This window comes from Taudactylus pleione, unplaced genomic scaffold (assembly GCF_031769625.1).
Source record: "Taudactylus pleione unplaced genomic scaffold, aTauple2 ptg000859l, whole genome shotgun sequence".
Lineage (NCBI taxonomy): Eukaryota > Metazoa > Chordata > Amphibia > Anura > Myobatrachidae > Taudactylus > Taudactylus pleione.
The window spans coordinates 676207-701796 of NW_028285261.1; the positions used below are offsets into that span (position 1 = coordinate 676207).

The 25590-nt window shown below is 49.1% G+C and overlaps 1 protein-coding gene across 1 annotated transcript; it reads left to right on the forward strand.

Moving 5' to 3' along the window:
• Nucleotides 1-149: 149 nt before the first annotated feature.
• LOC148474273 (uncharacterized) lies at nucleotides 150-25200 on the forward strand. The gene is made up of 2 exons (XM_088458845.1): nucleotides 150-851; nucleotides 19458-25200. The coding sequence occupies exons 1-2, from the start codon at nucleotides 194-196 to the stop codon at nucleotides 25106-25108; spliced, it is 6309 nt and encodes a 2102-aa protein (XP_088314971.1). The 5' UTR covers nucleotides 150-193; the 3' UTR covers nucleotides 25109-25200.
• The last annotated feature ends 390 nt before the right edge of the window (nucleotides 25201-25590 follow it).

Sequence of the window (25590 nt, forward strand, 5' to 3'; positions counted from 1 at the left end):
TTTATCCCTCAATCTGCCCTGGTGAAATGGTGCCATTAGCCCCCACTAGATGAATAAGCTGTATTCTCGGGACCTTAAGTCGGGCTGACCCCAGTCTGTGTGAGTTACAGATCCATTCACGGCTTCTTTTCTGTTTTAAATAGATGTGAAAACCTGCAGTAACTGTTATCAGTATAACTCTGTATGTGATGTGATGACCGGCTACGCCATCTGCTCCTGCAAGACTGGCTATGTTGGAAATGGACAAAGCTGCACAGGAATGATGTTCTGCGCCAAGACCCAGTGCTGCCCCCCCGGATATACGTGGGACATACAGAAGAAGCTCTGCGTGGACATTAATGAATGTGCTGATCCAGTGCTGAACAAATGCTCCGCAACAGATGCCTGTGTGAATAAGAATGGGGTTTACTTGTGTTTCAGTAACAGTGAGGCCCTGTGCTCTGGCCGTGACTGTCCCAATGACCAGGACTGCCTGAATATCAATGGTGCTGCTAAGTGTGCTGACCCCTGTGTAAGCCCCCAGGTACTAAATGGAGCCAACCAACTGTCCACCATCGCATCCAGTGGCAGCTTCCTCACAGACCGATATAAAGTCGGCTGGTACCGATATGTTGGAAAAACAGTCAGCATTAAAGAAGGACCAGTTGGGCCTCTGAAATGTGGGTCCGTGGAACCATTTTCTCTGGCAGAAAAACACCCGTATATCGGAGATGGGATAAAGGTGGTTCCTCTAATCAGCAACTCACAGTATGGGAGTGTCACTGCAGGGAGCATTGCGGTAAAAGCCTGTCCAGGAGGATTCTATGTCTACAAGTTCTCAGGGATGATCAAGTATGACGTCTTCTGCACAGGTGAGAGAAAAGGGGTGTTATACAGTACACAGGTGATAGCACAGGGGGTGTTATACAGTACACAGGTGAGAGCACAGGGGGTGTTATACAGTACACAGGTGAGAGCACAGGGGGTGTTATACAGTACACAGGTGAGAGCAGTGAGGGTGTTATACATTACACATGTGAGAGCACAGGGGGCGTTATACAGTACACAGGTGAGAGCACAGGGGGTGTTATACAGTACACAGGTGAGAGCACAGGGGGTGTTATACATTACACATGTGAGAGCACTGGGGGTGTTATACAGTACACAGGTGAGAGCACAGGGGGTGTTATACAGTACACAGGTGAGAGCACAGGGGGCGTTATACAGTACACAGCTGAGAGAACTGTGGGGTTATACAGTACACAGGTGAGAGAACTGGGGTGTTAAACATTACATAGGTCATAGCGCAAGGAGTGTTATACAGTACACAGGTGAGAGAGTTATACAGTACACAGGTAAGAGCACAGGGGTGGGGTGTTATACAGTACACAGGTGAGAGCACTGGGGGTGTTATACAGTACACGGGTGAGAGCACTGGGGGTGTTATACAGTACACGGGTGAGAGCACTGGGGGTGTTATACAGTACACGGGTGAGAGCACTGGGGGTGTTATACAGTACACGGGTGAGAGCACTGGGGGTGTTATACAGTACACGGGTGAGAGCACTGGGGGTGTTATACAGTACACAGGTGAGAGCACAAGGGGTGTTATACAGTACACAGGTGAGAGCACAGGGGTGGGGTGTTATACACTACACAGGTGAGAGCACTGAGGTGTTATACAGTACACAGGTGAGAGCACAAGGGGTGTTGTACAGTACATAGGTGAGAGAACTGTGGTGTTATACAGTAAACAAGTTAGAGCACAGGGGTTTTTATTAGGGGTGTGCACCGGACACTTTTCGTGTTTTGTGTTTTGGTTTTGGATCTGGATCTTTCTTCGTGTTTTGGATCTGGATTGGTTTTGCCAAAACCACCCTTCCGTGTTTTGGGTTCTGGGTTTTGTGTTTTGGATCTGGATTTTTTCTTAAAAAATAAAAAAAAAACGCTAAAATCACATAAATGGGCCTTTTTTTGTTCCTACGCTATTAATAACCCCAATAACATTAATTTCCACTCATTTCCACTCTATTCTGAACACCTCACACCTCACAATATTGTTTTTAGGCCAAAAGGTTGTACCGAGGAAGCTGGATGACTATGCTAAGCGACACAAGGGGGCGGCACAAACACGTGGCCCATCTAGGAGTGGCACTGCAGTGGCAGACAGGAAGCCAATCAGCGTTATGGTGCCCATTTGCATGTAGCACGAACCCGGGAGATCCGTGCTACATGCATCTGTGTGATTGGCACAGAGCAATGACAGGTCCGTGAGACCCGTCTGTGCTGCTGTGGTAAAAAAAAAAAAAAAAACCTGTGTAAAAAAAGAAAAAAATGGCGTGCACCCCCCCAAAAAAGAGCAACCAGCCCCGGGCATTAGTAACCCAGTGCTGGGTGTGCTTAAATACAGGGGACAAACGACGTAGGGGTCCCCTGTACTTAAGCACAACCAGCACCGGGCTAGTCAGAACCAGCGCTGGTTGCCAAAATACGGGGGACAAACGACGTAGGGGTCCCCTGTATTCTGCGCAACCAGCTCTGGGCTCTGATCCGGTCCTGGTTCTGGAAATATAGGGGACAAAAAATGAGTAGGGTTCCCCTGTATGTTCCAGAACCAGCACTGGACTTTTTCTAGCGGGGGGCTGATGCCACAGCCAGGGGAGCCCTTTCACCGGGCCCCCCAGCCGCAGCATCAACCCTGACCGCTAGTCAGCCCAGGCCGGGGATCCCTGGAGAGCTGGGGACCCCCCCAATAAAGGGGTCACCCTCTCCAGGGCACCCCAGGCCCAGGCTGATAGCCCGGGGCTATCCCCGCCACCCCTGGTGGCGGTGGGTGGCGGGTTGATTGTGTGGTGTGGTGTAAATAAAGAATATCAAACATTGTCTTTACAAGTAGAACTGCAAGTCCCAGCTAGCCTGCCCCGCATGCTGGTACTTGGAGAACCACAAGTACCAGCATGCAGGGCATTAAGGGCCCACTAGTACCTGTAGTTCACCTGTAAAAAAAATGTTTAAAAAAACACAGGACACACACACCGTGACAGTATAAGTTTATTAAACATACATACACACACACACACACACATGTACACATACTCACCTATGTAACCCTGTAGCATCGGTCCACTTGTCCGGTAAAGTATCCATAGGGGACCTGTGAAAAAAAACATACTCACCATCTCCTATGCGAGGTTCTGTCCTCTTCGTTCCAAAGTAGGCATCCCCGGACTTGGCAAAAAAAAAAAAACGAAAACGCGATCCACGAACTTAGTACCGTTCTATAGAACGGTACTTCCCGAATGAGAGCTTAGCGGCGGGGTATCACCATGGAAACCCCGCTGCTAAGCGTTCATTGGCTGAGAGAGGCCATCTCCCGTCTCTCAGCCAATGAACGGCTCCCTCCATTGTAGTCAATGGTGGGAACCGCAGGGTAAACTTTAATAACCTTGCGGCTCCCAGCATTGACTACAATGGAGGGAGCCGTTCATTGGCTGAGAGACGGGAGATGGCCTCTCTCAGCCAATGAACGCTTAGCAGCGGGGTTTCCATGGTGATACCCCGCCGCTAAGCTCTCATTCGGGAAGTACCGTTCTATAGAACGGTACTAAGTTCGTGGATCGCGTTTTCGTTTTTTTTTTTTTTGCCAAGTCCGGGGATGCCTACTTTGGAACGAAGAGGACAGAACCTCGCATAGGAGATGGTGAGTATGTTTTTTTTCACAGGTCCCCTATGGATACTTTACCGGACAAGTGGACCGATGCTACAGGGTTACATAGGTGAGTATGTGTACATGTGTGTGTGTGTGTGTGTGTGTGTATGTATGTTTAATAAACTTATACTGTCACGGTGTGTGTGTCCTGTGTTTTTTTTAAACATTTTTTTACAGGTGAACTACAGGTACTAGTGGGCCCTTAATGCCCTGCATGCTGGTACTTGTGGTTCTCCAAGTACCAGCATGCGGGGCAGGCTTGCTGGGACTTGCAGTTCTACTTGTAAAGACAATGTTTGATATTCTTTATTTACACCACACCACACAATCAACCCGCCACCCACCGCCACCAGGGGTGGCGGGGATAGCCCCGGGCTATCAGCCTGGGCCTGGGGTGCCCTGGAGAGGGTGACCCCTTTATTGGGGGGGTCCCCAGCTCTCCAGGGATCCCCGGCCTGGGCTGACTAGCGGTCAGGGCTGATGCTGCGGCTGGGGGGCCCGGTGAAAGGGCTCCCCTGGCTGTGGCATCAGCCCCCCGCTAGAAAAAGTCCAGTGCTGGTTCTGGAACATACAGGGGAACCCTACTCATTTTTTTCCCCTGTATTTCCAGAACCAGGACCGGATCAGAGCCCAGAGCTGGTTGCGCAGAATACGGGGGACCCCTACGTCGTTTGTCCCCCGTATTTTGGCAACCAGCTCTGGTTCTGACTAGCCCGGTGCTGGTTGTGTTTAAGTACAGGGGACCCCTATGTCGTTTGTCCCCTGTATTTAAGCACACCCAGCACTGGGTCACTAATGCCCGGGGCTGGTTGCTCTTTTTTTGGGGGGGGGGCACGCCATTTTTTTCTCTTTTTACACAGGTTTTTTTTTTTTTATTTACCACAGCAGCACAGACGGGTCTCACTGACCCATCTGTGCTCTGTGTCACTGTCAATCACACAGATGCATGTAGCACGGATCTCACGAGTCCGTGCTACATGCAAATGAGCACCATAATGCTGATTGGCTGAGAGCCGTGACAGACGGCTCTGTCAGCCAATCAGCACTTTGCCCATTAAAGGCAAAGGCATTTTTTTTTAAATGGCCGCTCGAGGCAAAACCTCGAGATCCGACAGCAGATCTCGAGGTTTTGCCTCGGGAGAGGGATCCGGGGCAGACAGGGAGATCCGAGCTTGGGCTCGGATCGCCCCGGATCCCCGAAGTTCGGGTGGGTTCGGTTCTCAGGGAACCGAACCCGCTCATCCCTAGTTTTTATACAGTACACATGTAAGGGCACATATATAAGGGCATGTAAGGTCACAATATAAATTACACCGGTGAGAGAACTGGGGTGTTATACAGTACACAGGTGAGAGAACTGGGGTGTTATACAGTACAAAGGTGAGAGAACTGGGGTGTAATACAGTAAAAAGGTGAGAGAACTGGGGTGTTATACAGTACACAGGTGAGAGCAAAGTGGGTGTTATACAGTACACAGGTGAGAGCACAGGGGGTGTTATACAGTACACAGGTAAGTTATACATGTACCAGTGTCTTCTCATCCGTAGCAAGGACACACCATGACAGAGAGGCAAGTAGTATATAGTAACCCCTTTTAGCAGCCACAGTAACCACACCGGGGAAAAGGTACAACGCTATTTTAATATAGCAAATTATATAAATAAAATATAGTATAGAATCTAAACAACAGATAGAAATAAATCTTGCAGATTTTTGATTCAAACTTAATTATTTACTACCTCCTTATTTTCTACCGGTGAAGGCAGCTGGGAAGTATGGGCAAGTAATAGGAATATAGTACACAGGTATGTGTGGTAATAGAGAAAGCACCATATATAGTACACAGGTATGTGTGGTAATAGAGAAAGCACCATATATAGTACACAGGTATGTGAGGTAATAGAGAAAGCACCATATATAGTACACAGGTATGTGGGGTAATAGAGAAAGCACCACATATAGTACACAGGTGTGTGGGGTAATAGAGAAAGCACCATATAATATACACAGGTGTGTAGGGTAATAGAGATAGCACCATATATAGTACACAGGTGTGTGGGGTAATAGAGAAAGCATCATATATAGTACACAGGTGTGTGGGGTAATAGAGAAAGCACCATATATAGTACACAGGTGTGTGGTGTAATAGAGAAAGCACCATATATAGTACACAGGTAGGTGGGGTAATAGAGAAAGCACTATATATAGTACACAGGTAGGTGGGGTAATAGAGAAAGCACTCTATATAGTACACAGGTGTGTGGGGTAATAGAGAAAGCACCATATATAGTACACAGGTAGGTGGGGTAATAGAGAAAGCACTATATATAGTACACAGGTGTGTGGGGTAATAGAGAAAGCACCATATATAGTACACATGTAGGTGGGGTAATAGAGAAAGCACCATATATAGTACACAGGTGTGTGAGGTAATAGAGATAGCACCATATATAGTACACAGGTATGTGGGGTTATAGAGAAAGCATCATATATAGTACACAGGTGTGTGGGGTAATAGAGAGAGCACCATATATAGTACACAGGTATGTGAGGTAATAGACAAAGCACCATATATAGTACACAGGTGTGTGAGGTAATAGAGATAGCACCATATATAGTACACAGGTATGTGGGGTAATAGAGAAAGCACCATATATAGTACACAGGTTTGTGGGGTAATAGAGATAGCACCATATATAGTACATAGGTATGTGAGGTAATAGAGAAAGCACCATATATAGTACACAGGTATATGGGGTAATAGAGAAAGCACCATATATAGTACACAGGTGTGTGGGGTAATAGAGATAGCACCATATATAGTACACAGCTGTGTGGGGTAATATACAAAGCACCATATATAGTACACAGCTATGTTGGGTAATAGAGGTAGCACCATATATAGTACACAGGTGTGTGGGGTAATAGAGAAAGCACTATATATAGTACACAGGTGTGTGGTGTAATAGAGAAAGCACCATATATAGTACACAGGTAGGTGGGGTAATAGAGAAAGCACTATATATAGTACACAGGTATGTGGGGTAATAGAGAAAGCATCATATATAGTACACAGGTATGTGGTGTAATAGAGAAAGCACCATATATAGTACACAGGTAGGTGGGGTAATAGAGAAAGCACTATATATAGTACACAGGTAGGTGGGGTAATAGAGAAAGCACTCTATATAGTACACAGGTGTGTGGGGTAATAGAGAAAGCACCATATATATTACACAGGTAGGTGGGGTAATAGAGAAAGCACTATATATAGTACACAGGTGTGTGGGGTAATAGAGAAAGCACCATATATAGTACACATGTAGGTGGGGTAATAGAGAAAGCACCATATATAGTACACAGGTGTGTGAGGTAATAGAGATAGCACCATATATAGTACACAGGTATGTGGGGTTATAGAGAAAGCATCATATATAGTACACAGGTGTGTGGGGTAATAGAGAGAGCACCATATATAGTACACAGGTATGTGAGGTAATAGACAAAGCACCATATATAGTACACAGGTGTGTGAGGTAATAGAGATAGCACCATATATAGTACACAGGTATGTGGGGTAATAGAGAAAGCACCATATATAGTACACAGGTTTGTGGGGTAATAGAGATAGCACCATATATAGTACATAGGTATGTGAGGTAATAGAGAAAGCACCATATATAGTACACAGGTATATGGGGTAATAGAGAAAGCACCATATATAGTACACAGGTGTGTGGGGTAATAGAGATAGCACCATATATAGTACACAGCTGTGTGGGGTAATATACAAAGCACCATATATAGTACACAGCTATGTGGGGTAATAGAGGTAGCACCATATATAGTACACAGGTGTGTGGGGTAATAGAGAAAGCACTATATATAGTACACAGGAATGTGGGGTAATAGAGAAAGCACTATATATAGTACACAGGTATGTGGGGTAATAGAGAAAGTAAAAAAATATAGTACACAGGTGTGTGAGGTAAAAGAGAAAGCACCATATATAGTATACAGGTGTATGGGGTAATAGAGAAAGCACCATATATAGTACACAGGTATGTTGGGTAAAAGAGAAAGCACCATATGTAGTACACAGGTGTGTGGGATAATAGTGCAAATGCCATATATAGTACACAGGTGTGTGGGATAATAGTGAAAATGCCATTTACAGTACACAGGTGTGTGAGGTAATAGAGAAAGCACCATACATAGTACACAGGTATGTGGGGTAATAGAGAAAGCACCATATATAGTACACAGGTGTGCGGGGTAATAGAGAAAGCACCATACATAGTACACAGGTGTGTGGGGTAATAGAGAAAGCACCATATATAGTACAGAGGTGTGTGGGGTAATAGAGAAAGCACCATATATAGTACACAGATGTGTGGGGTAATAGGGAAAGCATCATTTATAGTACAGAGGTGTGTGGGGTAATAGAGAAAGCACCATATATAGTACACAGGTGTGTGGGGTAATAGAGAAAGCACCATATATAGTACACTGGTATGTGGGGTAATAGAGAAAGCACCATATATAGTACACAGGTGTGTGGGGTAATAGAGAAAGCACCATACATAGTACACAGGTGTGTGGGGTAATAGAGAAAGCACCATACATAGTACACAGGTGTGTGGGGTAATAGAGAAAGCACCATATATAGTACACAGGTGTGTGGGGTAATAGAGAAAGCACCATATATAGTACACAGGTGTGTGGGGTAATAGAGAAAGCACCATATATAGTACACATGTGTGTGAGGTAATAGTGCAAATGCCATATATATTACACATGGATCCTTTTGGCCTAAAATGGATGAAAACTATATTGTGAGCTGTGATGTGATCAAAATGAACTGTAAACAATTGGAAATTAATATTATTGAGGTTAATAATACTCTAGGAACAAAAAAAAGGCTAAAATTACGTGATTTTATGTTTTTTTTGTCAATTTTTGGAAAAAAAAATTCCAAACCAAAACCAGTCACAGTGTTCTGGCAAAACCAAAACCTGCTGATGAATTATAACCAAAACCTGCAAAAATGGTCCAGTATACATCTCTAATATATACATACTGTATGGTCTTATGAATTGTTTTGACTCTGGGGTCGAGTCAGACCTGGACGCTAAGCTGCGCACTCTCGTTGCCAAAGGGGCGGGGTATGCAAATTCCCCGATCACACTGTCTGGTGTAAGGATGCCCTCTATGTCTTAGAGAGCGACTACAGAGTGAGCGCACACCGCTGTAAAGACGCCCACTTTCCTTACTTAGCAGACGTCATCTCCAGGAAGTGTATGATTAATCAGTAACATCGAGCGCCATCGGAGCTGCACGCAGCGCTTGAGGTAGACCCATACTTGCCTACTTTTGAAAAGTAGTTTGAGGGAGATCATTTACGGAAGTAGCAAGCGACACGCGTGGCGTTGGAGGGCGTGGCCAGTACCGCCCAAAAGGCATGTCTAGATCCATCTATTGGCGTATTTATTACCATGCGCACACACACACATGGTAATAGGACCCCCACCATCACACACACACACAGTAATAGGACCCCCACCACCACACACACAGTAATAGGACCCCCACCACCACACACACACACAGTAATAGGACCCCGCCACCACACACACACACACACAGTAATAGGACCCCCAGCACCACACACACAGTAATAGGACCCCCAGCACCACACACACACACAGTAATAGGACCCCCACCACCACACACACACAGTAATAGGACCCCCCCACACACACACACAGTAATAGGACCCCCACCACACACACACACACACACACAGTAATAGGACCCCCACCACCACACACACACACACAGTAATAGGACTCCCGCCACCACCACACACACACAGTAATAGGACCCCCACCCCCACCACACACACACACAGTAATAGGACCCCCACCACCACCACACACACACAGTAATAGGACTCCCACCACCACCACACACACACAGTAATAGGACCCCCACCCCACCACACACACACACAGTAATAGGACCCCCACCACCACAACACACACACAGTAATAGGACCCCCACCACCACACACACACAGTAATGGGACCCCCACCACCACACACATACAGTAATAGGACCCCCACCCCCACACACAGTAATAGGACCCCCACCACCACACACACACACAGTAATAGGACCCCCACCACCACACACACACACAGTAATAGGACCCCCACCACCACACACACACACACAGTAATAGGACCCCCACCACCACACACACACACAGTAATAGGACTCCCACCACCACACACACACACAGTAATAGGATCCTCACCACCACACACACACAGTAATAGGACTCCCACCACCACACACACACAGTAATAGAACCCCCACCACCACACACACACACAGTAATAGGACCCCCACCCCCACACACAGTAATAGGACCCCCACCACCACACACACAGTAATAGGACCCCCACCACACACACACACAGTAATAGGACCCCCACCACCACACACACACACACACAGTAATAGAACCCCCACCACCACACACGCACACACACACAGTAATAGAACCCCCACCACCACACATACACACACACAGTAATAGGACCCCCACCACCACACACACACTAGAACCCCCCACAGACTCACATTAATGGTCCCCCCACTGACACACACACACATTAATAGACCCCCACACCACACACTCACTCTCTCTCTCATCCCCTCACCTGTCCTCTCCTGCAGCACCACTGACATTCATGGTTCTTGCTGGAGCTACAGTGAGCTCTGCTCAGTCACACAGCTCCTCAGTCACACGGCCCCTCAGTCACACGGCCCCTCAGTCACACAGCCCCTCAGTCACACAGCCCCTCAGTCAGCTCAGCGTAGGCTCCTTCCCCAGCTGTCTGTCCTCCATTATGGCTGGGAAGTCTGGGCTGGCCAGGGAATGCTGAGAGTATCAGTCTCTCCCAGCAGTCAGTGTGTGGCCCATGTGACTGTCAGCTGCGCAGGGGGCGGACCTGGGAGGCATCTCCGGGCTCCATAGCAGACAGACTCCCTGCCCCTGTGTCCTCCTGTATACAAGCCTGAGCCCCATCGCGCATGCGCAGGTAGGATTTCCAGCAGGGCAGTGGGGAAAGCGGGGTAGCGGGAGCTCCCATCTTAATTCGGGAGGCTCCCGCAGAAATCGGGAGGGTAGGCAAGCATGGGTAGACCATACCCCTCTGCTAGCGCTGCGATCACTGCAGGCTGAAATACAACCAAGTGACGTGTACAATGACGCCTCCATGCTAGTTATAGTCACCCATTAAATGACATTTTGGCTCCCAGACAAGCCTGCATTCACACCACCGATCCCCTATTCACAAGCAGCTTCCCCTGTTACCACCCACAAACTGCACTATCTGCCACTCAAAGTAGCACTAAGTCTGTGTCTAGCGCACGTTTCCCGATCGCAGTGACTGGTACGTACACTGCGATGCATGCGCAGATGGGTGACAATCGCCTATAGTGTGCATCCGCGGCTTAGCGTCCATGTCTTTATACTCAGTGGACACTTTATTAGGTGGAACTTTCTAGTACCGGGTAGGATCTCTATTTGCCCCCCAGGATATCCTGAATGCTTTGTAGCCTGCATATAGGTGTGGAGATGTTCCTCAGAGACTCTAGGCCATGGTGACATGATGGTCTCACACAGATAATGCAGAAGTGCTGGCTACACATTCATGCAGCAAATCTCCCAAATGTGCTGTCAGGGCCAGCGAGCGATACCATTAGGCAGATGACTAGGACGCCGACCTCTGAAGGGTGCCGCGGAGTCCAACAAACTAAATAACAAAGGATGTCTCTTTCTTTTATTTAGATGGTGCTGGTGGCTGCTGTGGGTCTAATCATCCACAGCCACTGCATTCTAACAGATCCCCCACTTTTACTCATCACCCCACACATGACCCATTATCCCCTAGGATGGGATGTCCCAACAACAGAAATGTTGAATTAGTGGAATTATGTAAATTGGCATCAGTGTGACATTGGGAATTGGCATCAGTGGAATTATGTGAGCTGTTGGTAATAGAACATTGTAAATTGGGGTCAGTGGAACTATGTGAGTTAGTGTTAGTGATACATTGGCATCAGTGGAATTATGTGAGTTGTGGTTAGTGAGACATTGGAAATTGGCGTCAGTGGATTATGTGAGTTGGTGTTAGTGGCACATTGTGAATTGGTGTCAGAGGAATTATGTGAGTAGGTATTAGTGGGACATTGCGAATTGGCATCAGTGGAATTATGTGAGTTGTAGTTGTAGTTAGTGGAACATTCGGAATTGGCGTCAGTAGAATGATTTGAGTTGGAGTTAGTGGGACATTGGGAATTAGTGTCAGTAGAATTATGTGATAGTGTTAATGAGACATTGGGAATTGGCATCAGTGGAATTATGTGAGTTGGCGTTAGTGGGTCATTGAGAATTGCATCAGTAGAATGATGTGAGTTGGATTTAGTGGGACATTGGGAATTGGCGTCAGTGGAATTATGTGAGTTGTAGTTAGTGGAACATTGGGAATTGGCGTCAGTAGAATGATGTGAGTTGGTATTAGTGGGACACTGGGATTTGGCATCAGTGGAATTATGTGAGTTGGCATTAGTGGGACATTGTGAATTATTGTCAGTAGAATTATGTGAGTTGGTGTTACTGAGACATTGGGAATTGGCATCAGTGGAGTTATGTGAGTTGTTAGTGGGACAATGGGAATTGGCATCAGTGGATTATGTGAGTTGGCGTTAGTGGCACTTTGTGAATTGGTGTGAGAGGAATTATGTGAGCTGGCATTAGTGGGACATTATGAATTGGCTTTAATGGAATTTTGTGAGTTGGTTTTAGTGAGAAATTGGGAATTGACATCAGTGGAACTATGTGAGTTGGAATTAGTGGGACATTGTGAATTAGTGTTATTGGAATTATAAGAGTTGGTGTTAGTGAAATTATGTGAGTTGGTGTTAGTGGGACATTAGGAATTGGCATCAGTGGAATTATGTGAGTTTGAGATTGTGGGACATTGGGAATTACCATCAGTAGAACAATGTTAGTTGGTGTTAGTGGGACACTGGGAATTGGCATTACTGAATTTATGAGAGTTGGTGTTAGTGGGACATTGGAAAATAGTGTCAGTAGAATGATGTGAGTTGGAGTTAGTGGGACATTGGGAATTAGTGTCAGTAGAATTATGTGAGATAGTGTTAATGAGACATTGGGAATTGGCATCAGTGGAATTATGTGAGTTGGCATTAGTGGGACATTGGGAATTAGTGTAAGTAGAATTATGTGAGTTGGTATTAATGGGATATTGGGAATTGGCGTCAGTGGAATTATGTGAGTTGGAGTTAGTGGGACATTGGGCATTACCGTCAGTGGAACTATGTTAGTTGGTGTTAGTGGGACATTGGGAATTGGCATCAATGAAATTATGTGAGTTGGTGTTAGTGGGACATCGGGAATAAGTGTCAGAATTATTTGAGTTGGTGTTAGTTGGACATTGGGAATTAGTGTATGTAGAATGATGTGAGTTAGTGTTAGTGGGACATTGGGAAATAGTGTCAGTAGAATGATGTGAGTTGGTGCTAGTGCCACATTGGGAATTAGTGTCAGTAGAATGATGTGAGTTGGTGCTAGTGTAACATTGGGAAATACTGTCAGTAGAATGGTATGAGTTGGCGTTAGTGGGACATTGGGAATTAGTGTCAGTAGAATGATGTGTGTTGGTGTTAGTGGGACATTGGGAATTAGTGTCAGTAGAATGATGTGAGCTGGTGTTAGTGCGACATTGAGAATTAGTGTCAGTGGAATGATGTAAGTTGGTGTAAGTGTGATATTGGGAATTAGTGTTAGTAAAATGATTTGAGTTGGTGTTAGTGGGACATTGGGAATTAGTGTTAGTAAAATGATGTGAGTTGGTGTTAGTGGGACATTGGGAATTAGAGTCAGTAGAATGATATGAATTAGTGTTAATGGGACACTGGGAATTGGCATCAGAGGAATTATGTGTGCTGGCATTAGTGGGACATTATGAATTGTCTTTAATTGAATTTTGTGAGTTGGTTTTAGTGAGAAATTGGGAATTGACATCAGTGGAACTATGTGAGTTGGAATTAGTGGGACATTGTGAATTAGTGTTATTGGAATTATAAGAGTTGGTGTTAGTGGGACATTGAAATTGGCATCAGTGGAAAAATGTGAGTTGGAGTTAGTCCGACATTAGGAATTGGCATCAGTGGAATTATGTGAGTTTGAGATTGTGGGACATTGGGAATTACCATCAGTAGAACTATGTTAGTTGGTGTTAGTGGGACACTGGGAATTGGCATTACTGAAATTATGAGAGTTGGTGTTAGTGGGACATTGGAAAATAGTGTCAGTAGAATGATGTGAGTTGGAGTTAGTGGGACATTGGGAATTAGTGTCAGTAGAATTATGTGAGATAGTGTTAATGAGACATTGGGAATTGGCATCAGTGGAATTATGTGAGTTGGCATTAGTGGTACATGGGGAATTGTCATAAGTGTAATTTTGTGAGTTGGTGTTAGTGAGACATTGGGAATTGGCATCAGTGGAACTATGTGAGTTGTTAGTGGGACACTGGGAATGGGCATCAGTGGAATTATGTGAGTTGTTAGTGGGACATTGGGAATTGGCGGTACTGGGACATTGTAAATTGGCGTCAGAGGAATTTTGTGAGTTGGCGTTACTGGAATATTAGAAATTGGCATCAGTGGAATTTTGTGAGTTTTAGTTAGTGGTATATTGGGAATTGGCATCAGTCAAATTATGTGAATTGGAGGTAGTGAACATTAGGAATTGGCATCAGTGGAATTATGTGAGTTGGTGTTTTTGGGACATTGGGAATTAGAGTCAGTAGAACTAGGTTAATTTTTGTTAGTGGGACATTGTTAATTGGCATCAGTGGAATTATGTGAGTTGGTGTTAGTGGGACATTGGGAATTGGCATCAGTGGAATTATGTGAGTTGGTGTAAGTGGGACATTGGGAATTGGCATCAGTGGAATTATGTGAGTTGGTGTTAGTGGGATATTAGTAATTGGCATCAGTGGATTTATGTGAGTTAGTTTTAGTGAGACATTGGGAATTAGTTTCAGTGGAATTATGTGAGTTGGCGTTAGTGGGACATTGGGAATTAGTGTCAGCATAATGATGTGAGTTGGAGTTAGTGGACATTGGGAATTGGCATCAGTGAAATTATGTGATTTGGAGTTAGTGGACAATGGAATGTGGCTTCATTGGAATTATGCGAGTTGGTGTTAGTGGGACATTGGGAATTACCGTCAGTAGAACTATGTTAGTTGGTGTTAGTGGGACATCAGGAATAAGTGTCAGAATTATGTGATGTTAGTGGGATATTGTGAAGTAGTGTCAGTAGAATGATGTGAGTTGGTGTTAGTGTGACATTGGGAATTAGTGTAGGTAGAATGATGTGAATTGGTGTTAGTGTGACATTGGGAACTATTGTCAGTAGAATGATGTGAGTTAGTGTTGATGGGACATTGGGAATTGGCATCAGTGGAATTATGTGAGTTGTTAGTGGGACATTGGGAATTGGCATCAGTGATTTATATGAGTTGGTGTTAGTGGGACATTGTAAATTGGCTTCAGAGAAATTTTGTGAGTTGATGTTACTGGAACATTGGAAATTGGCATCAATGGAATTTTGTGAGTTTTAGTTAGTGGGATATTGGGAATTGGCTTCAGTGAAACTATGTGAGTTGGAGTTAGTGGACATTGCGAATTGGCATCCTTTTGAATTATGTGAGTTGACGTTAGTGGGACATTGGGAATTAGCGTCAGTAGAACTATGTTAATTGGTGTAATTGGGAATTAGTGTCAGTAGAATGATGTGAGTTGGCATTAGTGGGACATTGGGAATTGGCATTAGTGAAATTATGTGAGTTGGTGGTAGTGGGGCATTGGGAATTAGTATCAGTAGAATGATATGAGTTCACGTTAGTAGGACATTGGGAATTAGTGTCAGTAGAATGATGTGAGTTGGTGTTAGTGGGACATTGGTAATTAGTGTCACTAGAATGATGTGAGTTGGTGTTAGTGTGATATTGGGAATTAATGTTAGTAGAATGATGTGAGTTAGTGTTAATGGGACATTGGGAATTGGCATCAGTGGAATTATGTGAGTTGGCATTAGTGGGACATTGGGAATTAGTGTCAGTAGAACTATTTGAGTTGGTGAATTGGCATCATGGAATTATGTGAGTTATTGTTAGTGAGACATTGGTGATTGGCATTAGTGGGACTATGCAGTGGGACATTGGGAATTGGCATCAGTGGATTATGTGAGGTAGTGTTAGTGGCACATTGTGAATTGGTGTCAGAAAAATTATGTGAGCAGACGTTAGTGGGACATTGGGAATTGGCATCAGTGGAACTGTGTAAGTTGTTAGTGGGACATTGGGAATTGGCGTCAATAAAAAGATGTGAGTTGGAGTTTGTGGGACATTGGGAATTGGCATCAGTGGAATCTTGTGAGCTGAAGTTAGTGGGACATTGGGAATTGGAATCAGTGGAATTATTGGGAACTATCTAATTGCAACTAGTCGTGGTGCATTGTAGCCATGATGGCATCTTGTGCCAAATGAAGAAAAAATGAAAGCTATATGATTACACATCTGTAGTGTCAGTAGAATGATGTGAGTTGGTGTTAGTGGAACATTGGGAATTAGTGTCAGTAGAATGATGTGAGTTGATGTTAGTGGGACATTGGGAATTAGTGTCAGTAGAATGATGTGAGTTGGTGTTAGTTGGACATTGGGAATTAGTGTTAGTAGAATGATGTGACTTGGCATTAGTGGGACTTTGGGAAATAGTGTCAGTAGAATGATGTGAGTTGGCATTAGTGGGACTTTGGGAAATAGTGTCAGTAGAATGATGTGAGTTGGTGTTAGTGGGACATTGGGAATTAGTGTCAGTAGAATGATGTGAGTTGGTGTTAGTGGGACATTGGGAATTAGTGTCAGTAGAATGATGTGAGTTGGTGTTAGTGGGACATTGGGAATTAGTGTCAGTAGAATGATGTGAGTTGGTGTTAGTGGGACATTGGGAATTAGTGTCAGTAGAATGATGTGAGTTGGTGTTAGTGGGACATTGGGAATTAGTGTCAGTAGAATGATGTGAGTTGGTGTTAGTGGGACATTGGGAATTAGTGTTAGTAGAATGATGTGACTTGGCATTAGTGGGACTTTGGGAAATAGTGTCAGTAGAATGATGTGAGTTGGCATTAGTGGGACTTTGGGAAATAGTGTCAGTAGAATGATGTGAGTTTGAGGAGGGTTAGTTTTAGGAGTTAGGGTTAAGCACTAGGACGATGGTTAGGGTCAGGCACTAAGGAGGGAGGGTTAGGCTTAGAATGTGGGGGAGGTTGTTAGCATCAGGAACTAGGGTGGGAGGTTATGGTTAAGCACCAAAAAGTTATGGTTATGGTAGGGTTAGCATACTTGTTGGGATTTCATACAAATTCCCTTCCCACTTTGCACCCATTATAAAACCCCTGCAGCCAAGTTAAGGGCCCCCACAAGTCACACAGAGGATACCTTCCTCCTCTTCCTTCCATTCCCAAGCCATATGGAGCCTAACCCCTTCATACTTCAAGCAACATGGAGCCTACTTCTCCATTCCTGCAGCTGATTACTCACCTGACCTGAGTGAGCCCGGTAGAGCTGTTCCTTTCCTAGTCACTTCATAAGCTACACATCATGTCCATAACGCTGATAAGGGGACTAGGGAGGGAGCAGCTCTATTGGGCTCACTCAGGTCAGGTGAGTAGTCAGTCAATGAGGGGACTCAGGACGAGAGCTGCACTGGCTGTGCTGCTGCATGCATTAGAATTTAGAGCTGCAGCAGCTGATCGCCTATTGGGAACAGGTACCACTGGACACCTGTTCTCAGCAGGTTGACACAGACCCATGTGGGGGCCCTTCTGTGTGTGGGAGCCCCAAGGCAACCGTCCCTGTTGACCCCCTTTAATCCGGCCCAGCCTGCAGCCCAGTATTCATGGTAACTTGCCCCTTTCTACTAATTCTACTGCTTACTAGATGCCTTCAGATTTGTGTCAGGGTCACTAAATACCAGCAGTCAGCGGCAGAGTGGCCAACCAGGGTAACAGGGAATATTGTTCTGAAGACTTAGTCAAAAGTATGTAAGTGTGGTTTATGTATATTGCTGGGAAAACAGTTTTTGGGGGTTCAGGGGCGGTAGGATACTGTGTGCCAAGAAAAATACCCCACACCAATACATCATCACCACAAGCCTGAGCCACTGACACAAGGCAGGATTCGTCATGGTGTCAAGTTTCTTCAAATTCTGTCCCATCATCTGCATGGGAAAATGTAATAAATCTCCAGCACTGGAATGGATGTTTAGACCCTGGAAAGTGGTCTAGATGGGCATAGGTCGAGCACTGCGGGTAGACAATACCGTACTCTGCATTAGGGAGAGCTAAGTGTGTAATGGATCTGTCCAGTCTCACACCCTGGAATTTAAAGAAGGAAAGGGGTTGCATTATAAGGCACACAGAAAGAATGAGTTCAATAAAATATAACTTTTATTAAATATTATATAAAATTATCCCAAAACAAGAGGGATAAAACCGTGAAATATGTCTGGGTGAGACTTAATATTCAATACACGTGTTAGTGAAAACATAAAATAAAGAAAAAAATATGATAATGTGAACTACACATAATTAAAAAGCGTGGGACCTCATTCAGAGCCACTCGCAAAAAAGCGAGCGCTCGCTCGCAATGAGGGCGGACGCTTTTTTTTATGCCGGCCTCCTGGCTACTCGCTGAGCTGTGGGTGGTCACTTTTGCAAGTGGCCAGGTGATGGTCATGATGGTCGCGACCATCAGGCTTGCAACAAGACCCTTGTGGTAGGGTCTCACTGCCGCAAGCCCCAGTGAGCTTCATGCTCTAATAGAGCAGGAATCTCACTACTGACATCACTAGTAATGTCAGTAGGGCCACCCACAAACGGAAGGCGTTCCTTCAGGAACGCCTCCATTTGTCCAGTCACCCCCCCTACCAACCTACAAAACGGTGCGAGCTGTCGATCAACATCGACAGCCTCTCCGTTTGTAGCGAGCCCCAGAGTGAGTAAATTTCTCACTTGCTATGAGGCTTATATGATAGATTTTATAAGCTTGTGAGCTTCTGACTGTTTCATAAATCTATTGACACAGTTTAATACTGTAATTGGTGCTGTAATTTGTGCTGTGATTCAGACGGTTCTGGCTGCTAAATGATATACCAGTAGCTATTCAGGAATTTGTCATTTATATTATCCCAGCTCTGTGGTATACTTCAGTCAGAGCCATTACATTTTATGCACAGATAGTATTTCAATACAGATTACAAGTGATCTTAATGTAGGGCATCGTGGACCCACTACCATGCATGCTTTTACTGTCAACAACAGCTTTGTCAAGGCTGGCAGTCTCACATCCTACCTCCCCAACTAGGTCACAGTCTTTTTACTCACTAATGTTGTGAACTGCACATTGCAATAAGAGGTGACCCTGGGAGTAAATAGAATAAAATTAATTATTCTATTGATAATGAAAGCATCAAACTAATGTCATAGATAATCAACTTCTAGTTTTAATGTTACATGTATATTGCCTATACTGTGCTGCAGAAACAATGATAAATATTTAGCATGAGGGGTAATAACTGATATTTCTCTTTATTATTTCAGATCCTGTAATCAATATCCCAACTGCAGCACCAACCACAACAACCCCAACCACAACAACCCCAACCACAACCACCCCAACCACAACAACCACAACAACCCCAACCACAACAACCCCAACCACAACAACACCGACCACAACCACACCGACCACAACCACACCGACCACAACCACACCGACCACAACCACCCCGACCACAACCACCCCGACAACAACCACCCCAACCACTACCACCCCAACCACAACCACCCCAACCACAACAACCACTACCACCACAACAACCCCAACCACAACAACCCCAACCACTCAATCCACAACCACAACAACCCCAACTACAGAAGCCCCAACCACAACAACCCCAACAACCACAACCCCAACAGTCCCAACCACACGAGGCCCAACCACACGAGGCCCAACCACAAAAGCACCAACCACACAAGGCCCAACCACAAAAGCACCAACCACACGAGGCCCAACCACAAAAGCACCAACCACACGAGGCCCAACCACAAAAGCACCAACCACACGAGGCCCAACCACAAAAGCACCAACCACACAAGGCCCAACCACAAAAGCACCAACCACACAAGGCCCAACCACAAAAGCATCAACCACACGAGGCCCAACCACAAAAGCACCAACCACACAAGGCCCAACTACAAAAGCCCCAACAACACCACAAGGCCCAACCACACAAGACCCAATCACACGAGGCCCAACCACAAAAGCTCCAACCACACCAGGCCCAACCACAGAAGCCCCAACCACAAAAGCCCCAACCACAAAAGCCCCAACCACACGAGGCCCGACCACACGAGGCCCGTCCACACGAGGCCCGACCACACGAGGCCCAACCACAGAAGGCCCGACCACAGAAGGCCCGACCAAAGAAGCCACAACCACCCCAGGCCCGACCACACAAGGCCCAACCACACGAGGCCCAACCACAGAAGGCCCGACCAAAGAAGCCACAACCACCCCAGGCCCGACCACCCGAGGCCCAACCACACGAGGCCCAACCACAGAAGGCCCAACCACACGAGGTCCAACCACAGTAGGCCCAACCACACGAGGCCCGACCACAAGAGGCCCGACCACACGAGGCCCGACCACACAAGGTCCGACCACACGAGGCCCGACCACACGAGGCCCGACCACACAAGGTCCGACCACACAAGGCCTGACCACAGAAGGCCCGACCACACGAGGCCCAACCACACGAGGCCCAACCACAGAAGTCCCAACCACAGAAGGCCCAACCACAGAAGGCCCAACCACACGAGGCCCGACCACAGAAGGCCCGACCACAGAAGGACCAACCACAGAAGGCCCAACCAAAGAAGCCACAACCACCCCAGGCCCAACCACAGAAGGCCCAACCACACAAGGTCCAACCACACAAGGCCCGACCACAGAAGGCCCGACCACAAAAGGCCGAACCACAGAAAGCCCAACCAAAGAAGCCACAACCACCCCAGGCCCAACCACCCCAGGCCCAACCACCCCAGGCCCAACCACAGAAGGCCCAACCACAGAAGGCCCAACCACAGAAGGCCCGACCACAGAAGGCCCGACCACAGAAGGCCGGACCACACGAGGCCCAACCACAGAAGGTCCAACCACAGAAGGTCCAACCATAGAAGGCCCGACCACAAAAGGCCCAACCACAGAAGGCCCAACCACAGAAGGCCCAACCAAAGAAGGCCCAACCAAAGAAGCCACAACCACCCCAGGCCCATCCACAGAAGGCCCACCCACAGAAGGCCCAACCACAGTAGGCCCAACCACAGTAGGCCCAACCACAGTAGGCCCAACCACAGTAGGCCCGACCACAAAAGGCCCAACCACAGAAGGCCCAACCACAGAAGGCCCAACCAAGGAAGCCACAACCACCCCAGGCCCAACCACAGAAGGCCCGACCACACGAGGCCCGACCACAGAAGGCCCAACCACAGAAGGCCAGACCACACAAGGACCAACCACACAAGGCCCAACCACACAAGGCCCAACCACACAAGGCCCAACCACACAAGGCCCAACCACACAAGGCCCAACCACACAAGGCCCAACCACACAAGGCCCAACCACACCTGGCCCAACCACACCTGGCCCAACCACACCTGGCCCGACCACACCAGGCCCGACCACACCAGGCCCAACCACACCAGGCCCAACCACACCAGGCCCAACCACAGAAGCCCCAACCACAGAAGCCCCAACCACAGAAGCCCCAACCACAGAAGCCCCAACCACAGAAGCCCCAACCACAGAAGGTCCAACCACAGGAGGCCCAACCACAGAAGGACCAACCACAGAAGGGCCAACCACAGAAGCCCCAACCACCCCAGGCCCAACCACAGAAGGCCCAACCACACCTGGGCCGACCACAGAAGGGCCGACCACACCTGGCCCAACCACACCTGGCCCAACCACACAAGGCCCAACCACACAAGGCCCAACCACACCAGGCCCAACCACACCAGGCCCAACCACACCAGGCCCAACCACACCAGGCCCAACCACAGAAGCCCCAACCACAGAAGCCCCAACCACAGAAGCCCCAACCACAGAAGCCCCAACCACAGAAGGTCCAACCACAGGAGGCCCAACCACAGAAGGACCAACCACAGAAGGGCCAACCACAGAAGCCCCAACCACCCCAGGCCCAACCACAGAAGGCCCAACCACACCTGGGCCGACCACAGAAGGGCCGACCACACCTGGCCCAACCACACCTGGCCCAACCACACCTGGCCCAACCACACGAGGCCCAACCACACCTGGCCCAACCACACCTGGGCTGACCACAGAAGGGCCGACCACAGAAGGGCCGACCACACCAGGGCCGACCACACCAGGGCCGACCACACCTGGCCCAACCACACCTGGCCCAACCACACGAGGCCCAACCACACGAGGCCCAACCACACCTGGCCCAACCACACCTGGTCCAACCACACCAGGGCCGACCACACCAGGGCCGACCACACCAGGGCCGACCACACCAGGCCCGACCACACCAGGCCCAACCACACCTGGCCCAACCACAGAAGCCCCAACCACAGAAGGTCCAACCACAGAAGGCCCAACCACAGAAGGCCCAACCACACAAGGCCCAACCACACCTGGCCCGACCACACCTGGCCCGACCACACCTGGCCCGACCACACCTGGCCCGACCACACCAGGCCCAACCACACCAGGCCCAACCACACCAGGCCCAACCACACCAGGCCCAACCACAGAAGCCCCAACCACAGAAGCCCCAACCACAGAAGCCCAAACCACAGAAGCCCCAACCACAGAAGGTCCAACCACAGGAGGCCCAACCACAGAAGGACCAACCACAGAAGGGCCAACCACAGAAGCCCCAACCACCCCAGGCCCAACCACAGAAGGCCCAACCACACCTGGGCCGACCACAGAAGGGCCGACCACACCTGGCCCAACCACACCTGGCCCAACCACACAAGGCCCAACCACACCAGGCCCAACCACACCAGGCCCAACCACACCAGGCCCAACCACACCAGGCCCAACCACACCAGGCCCAACCACAGAAGCCCCAACCACAGAAGCCCCAACCACAGAAGCCCCAACCACAGAAGGTCCAACCACAGGAGGCCCAACCACAGAAGGGCCAAGCACAGAAGCCCCAACCACCCAAGGCCCAACCACACCTGGGCTGACCACAGAAGGGCCGACCACACCTGGCCCAACCACACCTGGCCCAACCACACGAGGCCCAACCACACCTGGCCCAACCACACCTGGGCCGACCACAGAAGGGCCGACCACACCAGGACCGACCACACCTGGCCCAACCACACCTGGCCCAACCACACAAGGCCCAACCACACAAGGCCCAACCACACAAGGCCCAACCACACCAGGCCCAACCACACCTGGCCCAACCACACCTGGCCCAACCACACGAGGCCCAACCACACCTGGCCCGACCACACCTGGCCCGACCACACCTGGGCCGACCACAGAAGGGCCGACCACAGAAGGGCCGACCACACCTGGCCCAACCACACCTGGCCCAACCACACAAGGCCCAACCACACCAGGCCCAACCACACCAGGCCCAACCACACCAGGCCCAACCACACCAGGCCCAACCACACCAGGCCCAACCACAGAAGCCCCAACCACAGAAGCCCCAACCACAGAAGCCCCAACCACAGAAGGTCCAACCACAGGAGGCCCAACCACAGAAGGGCCAAGCACAGAAGCCCCAACCACCCAAGGCCCAACCACACCTGGGCTGACCACAGAAGGGCCGACCACACCTGGCCCAACCACACCTGGCCCAACCACACGAGGCCCAACCACACCTGGCCCAACCACACCTGGGCCGACCACAGAAGGGCCGACCACACCAGGACCGACCACACCTGGCCCAACCACACCTGGCCCAACCACACAAGGCCCAACCACACAAGGCCCAACCACACAAGGCCCAACCACACAAGGCCCAACCACACCAGGCCCAACCACACCTGGCCCAACCACACCTGGCCCAACCACACGAGGCCCAACCACACCTGGCCCGACCACACCTGGCCCGACCACACCTGGGCCGACCACAGAAGGGCCGACCACAGAAGGGCCGACCACACCAGGGCCGATCACACCAGGGCCGACCACACCAGGGCCGACCACACCTGGCCCAACCACACCTGGCCCAACCACACGAGGCCCAACCACACGAGGCCCAACCACACCTGGTCCAACCACACCTGGTCCAACCACACCAGGGCCGACCACACCAGGGCCGACCACACCAGGGCCGACCACACCAGGGCCGACCACACCAGGGCCGACCACACCAGGCCCGACCACACCTGGCCCAACCACAGAAGCCCCAACCACAGAAGGTCCAACCACACAAGGCCCAACCACACAAGGCCCAACCACACAAGGCCCAACCACACCTGGCCCAACCACACCTGGCCCAACCACACCTGGCCCAACCACACCAGGCCCAACCACACCAGGCCTAACCACACCAGGCCCGACCACACCTGGCCCGACCACACCAGGCCCGACCACACCAGGCCCAACCACACCAGGCCCGACCACACCAGGCCCGACCACACCAGGCCCAACCACAGAAGCCCCAACCACAGAAGCCCCAACCTCAGAAGCCCCAACCACAGAAGCCCCAACCACAGAAGCCCCAACCACAGAAGCCCCAACCACAGAAGCCCCAACCACAGAAGGTCCAACCACAGGAGGCCCAACCACAGGAGGCCCAACCACAGAAGGGCCAACCACAGAAGGGCCAACCACAGAAGGCCCAACGACCCCAGGCCCAACCACACCAGGCCCAACCACACCAGGCCCGACCACACCAGGCCCAACCACACCTGGCCCAACCACACCTGGCCCAACCACAGAAGCCCCAACCACAGAAGCCCCAACCACAGAAGCCCCAAACACAGAAGGTCCAACCACAGGAGGCCAAACCACAGAAGGGCCAACCACAGAAGGGCCAACCACAGAAGGGCCAACCACAGAAGCCCCAACCACACCAGGCCCAACCACAGAAGGCCCAACTACAGGAGGTCAAACCACACAAGGCCCAACCACACGTGGCCCAACCACACGAGGCCCAACCACACAAGGCCCAACCACACAGTATTGAACCACACAAGGTCCAACCACAGAAGGTCCGACTACAGGAGGCCCAACCACACAGAAGGTCCAATCAAAGAAGGCCCAACTACAGGTGGTCCAACCACACAAGGCCCAACAACACAAAGCCTAACCATACAAGACCGAACCACACAAGGTCTAAACACAGAAAGCCCAACTACACGAGGCCCAACCACAGAAGCACCAATCACAAAAGGTCCAATCAAAGAAGGCCTGACTACAGGAGGCCCAACCACACGAGGCCCAACCACACGAGGCCCAATCACACGAGGCCCAACCACACGAGGCCCAACCACACGAGGCCCAACCACACAAGGCCCAACCACACAAGGCCCAACCACACAAGGCCCAACTCCACAAAGATCAACACCACAAGAACCAACACCACAAGAACCAACACCATGAGCCCCAGCCCCACAGGAGCCAACCTTATGAGAACCAACCCCATTTGGACCTACTCCGCATGCCCCT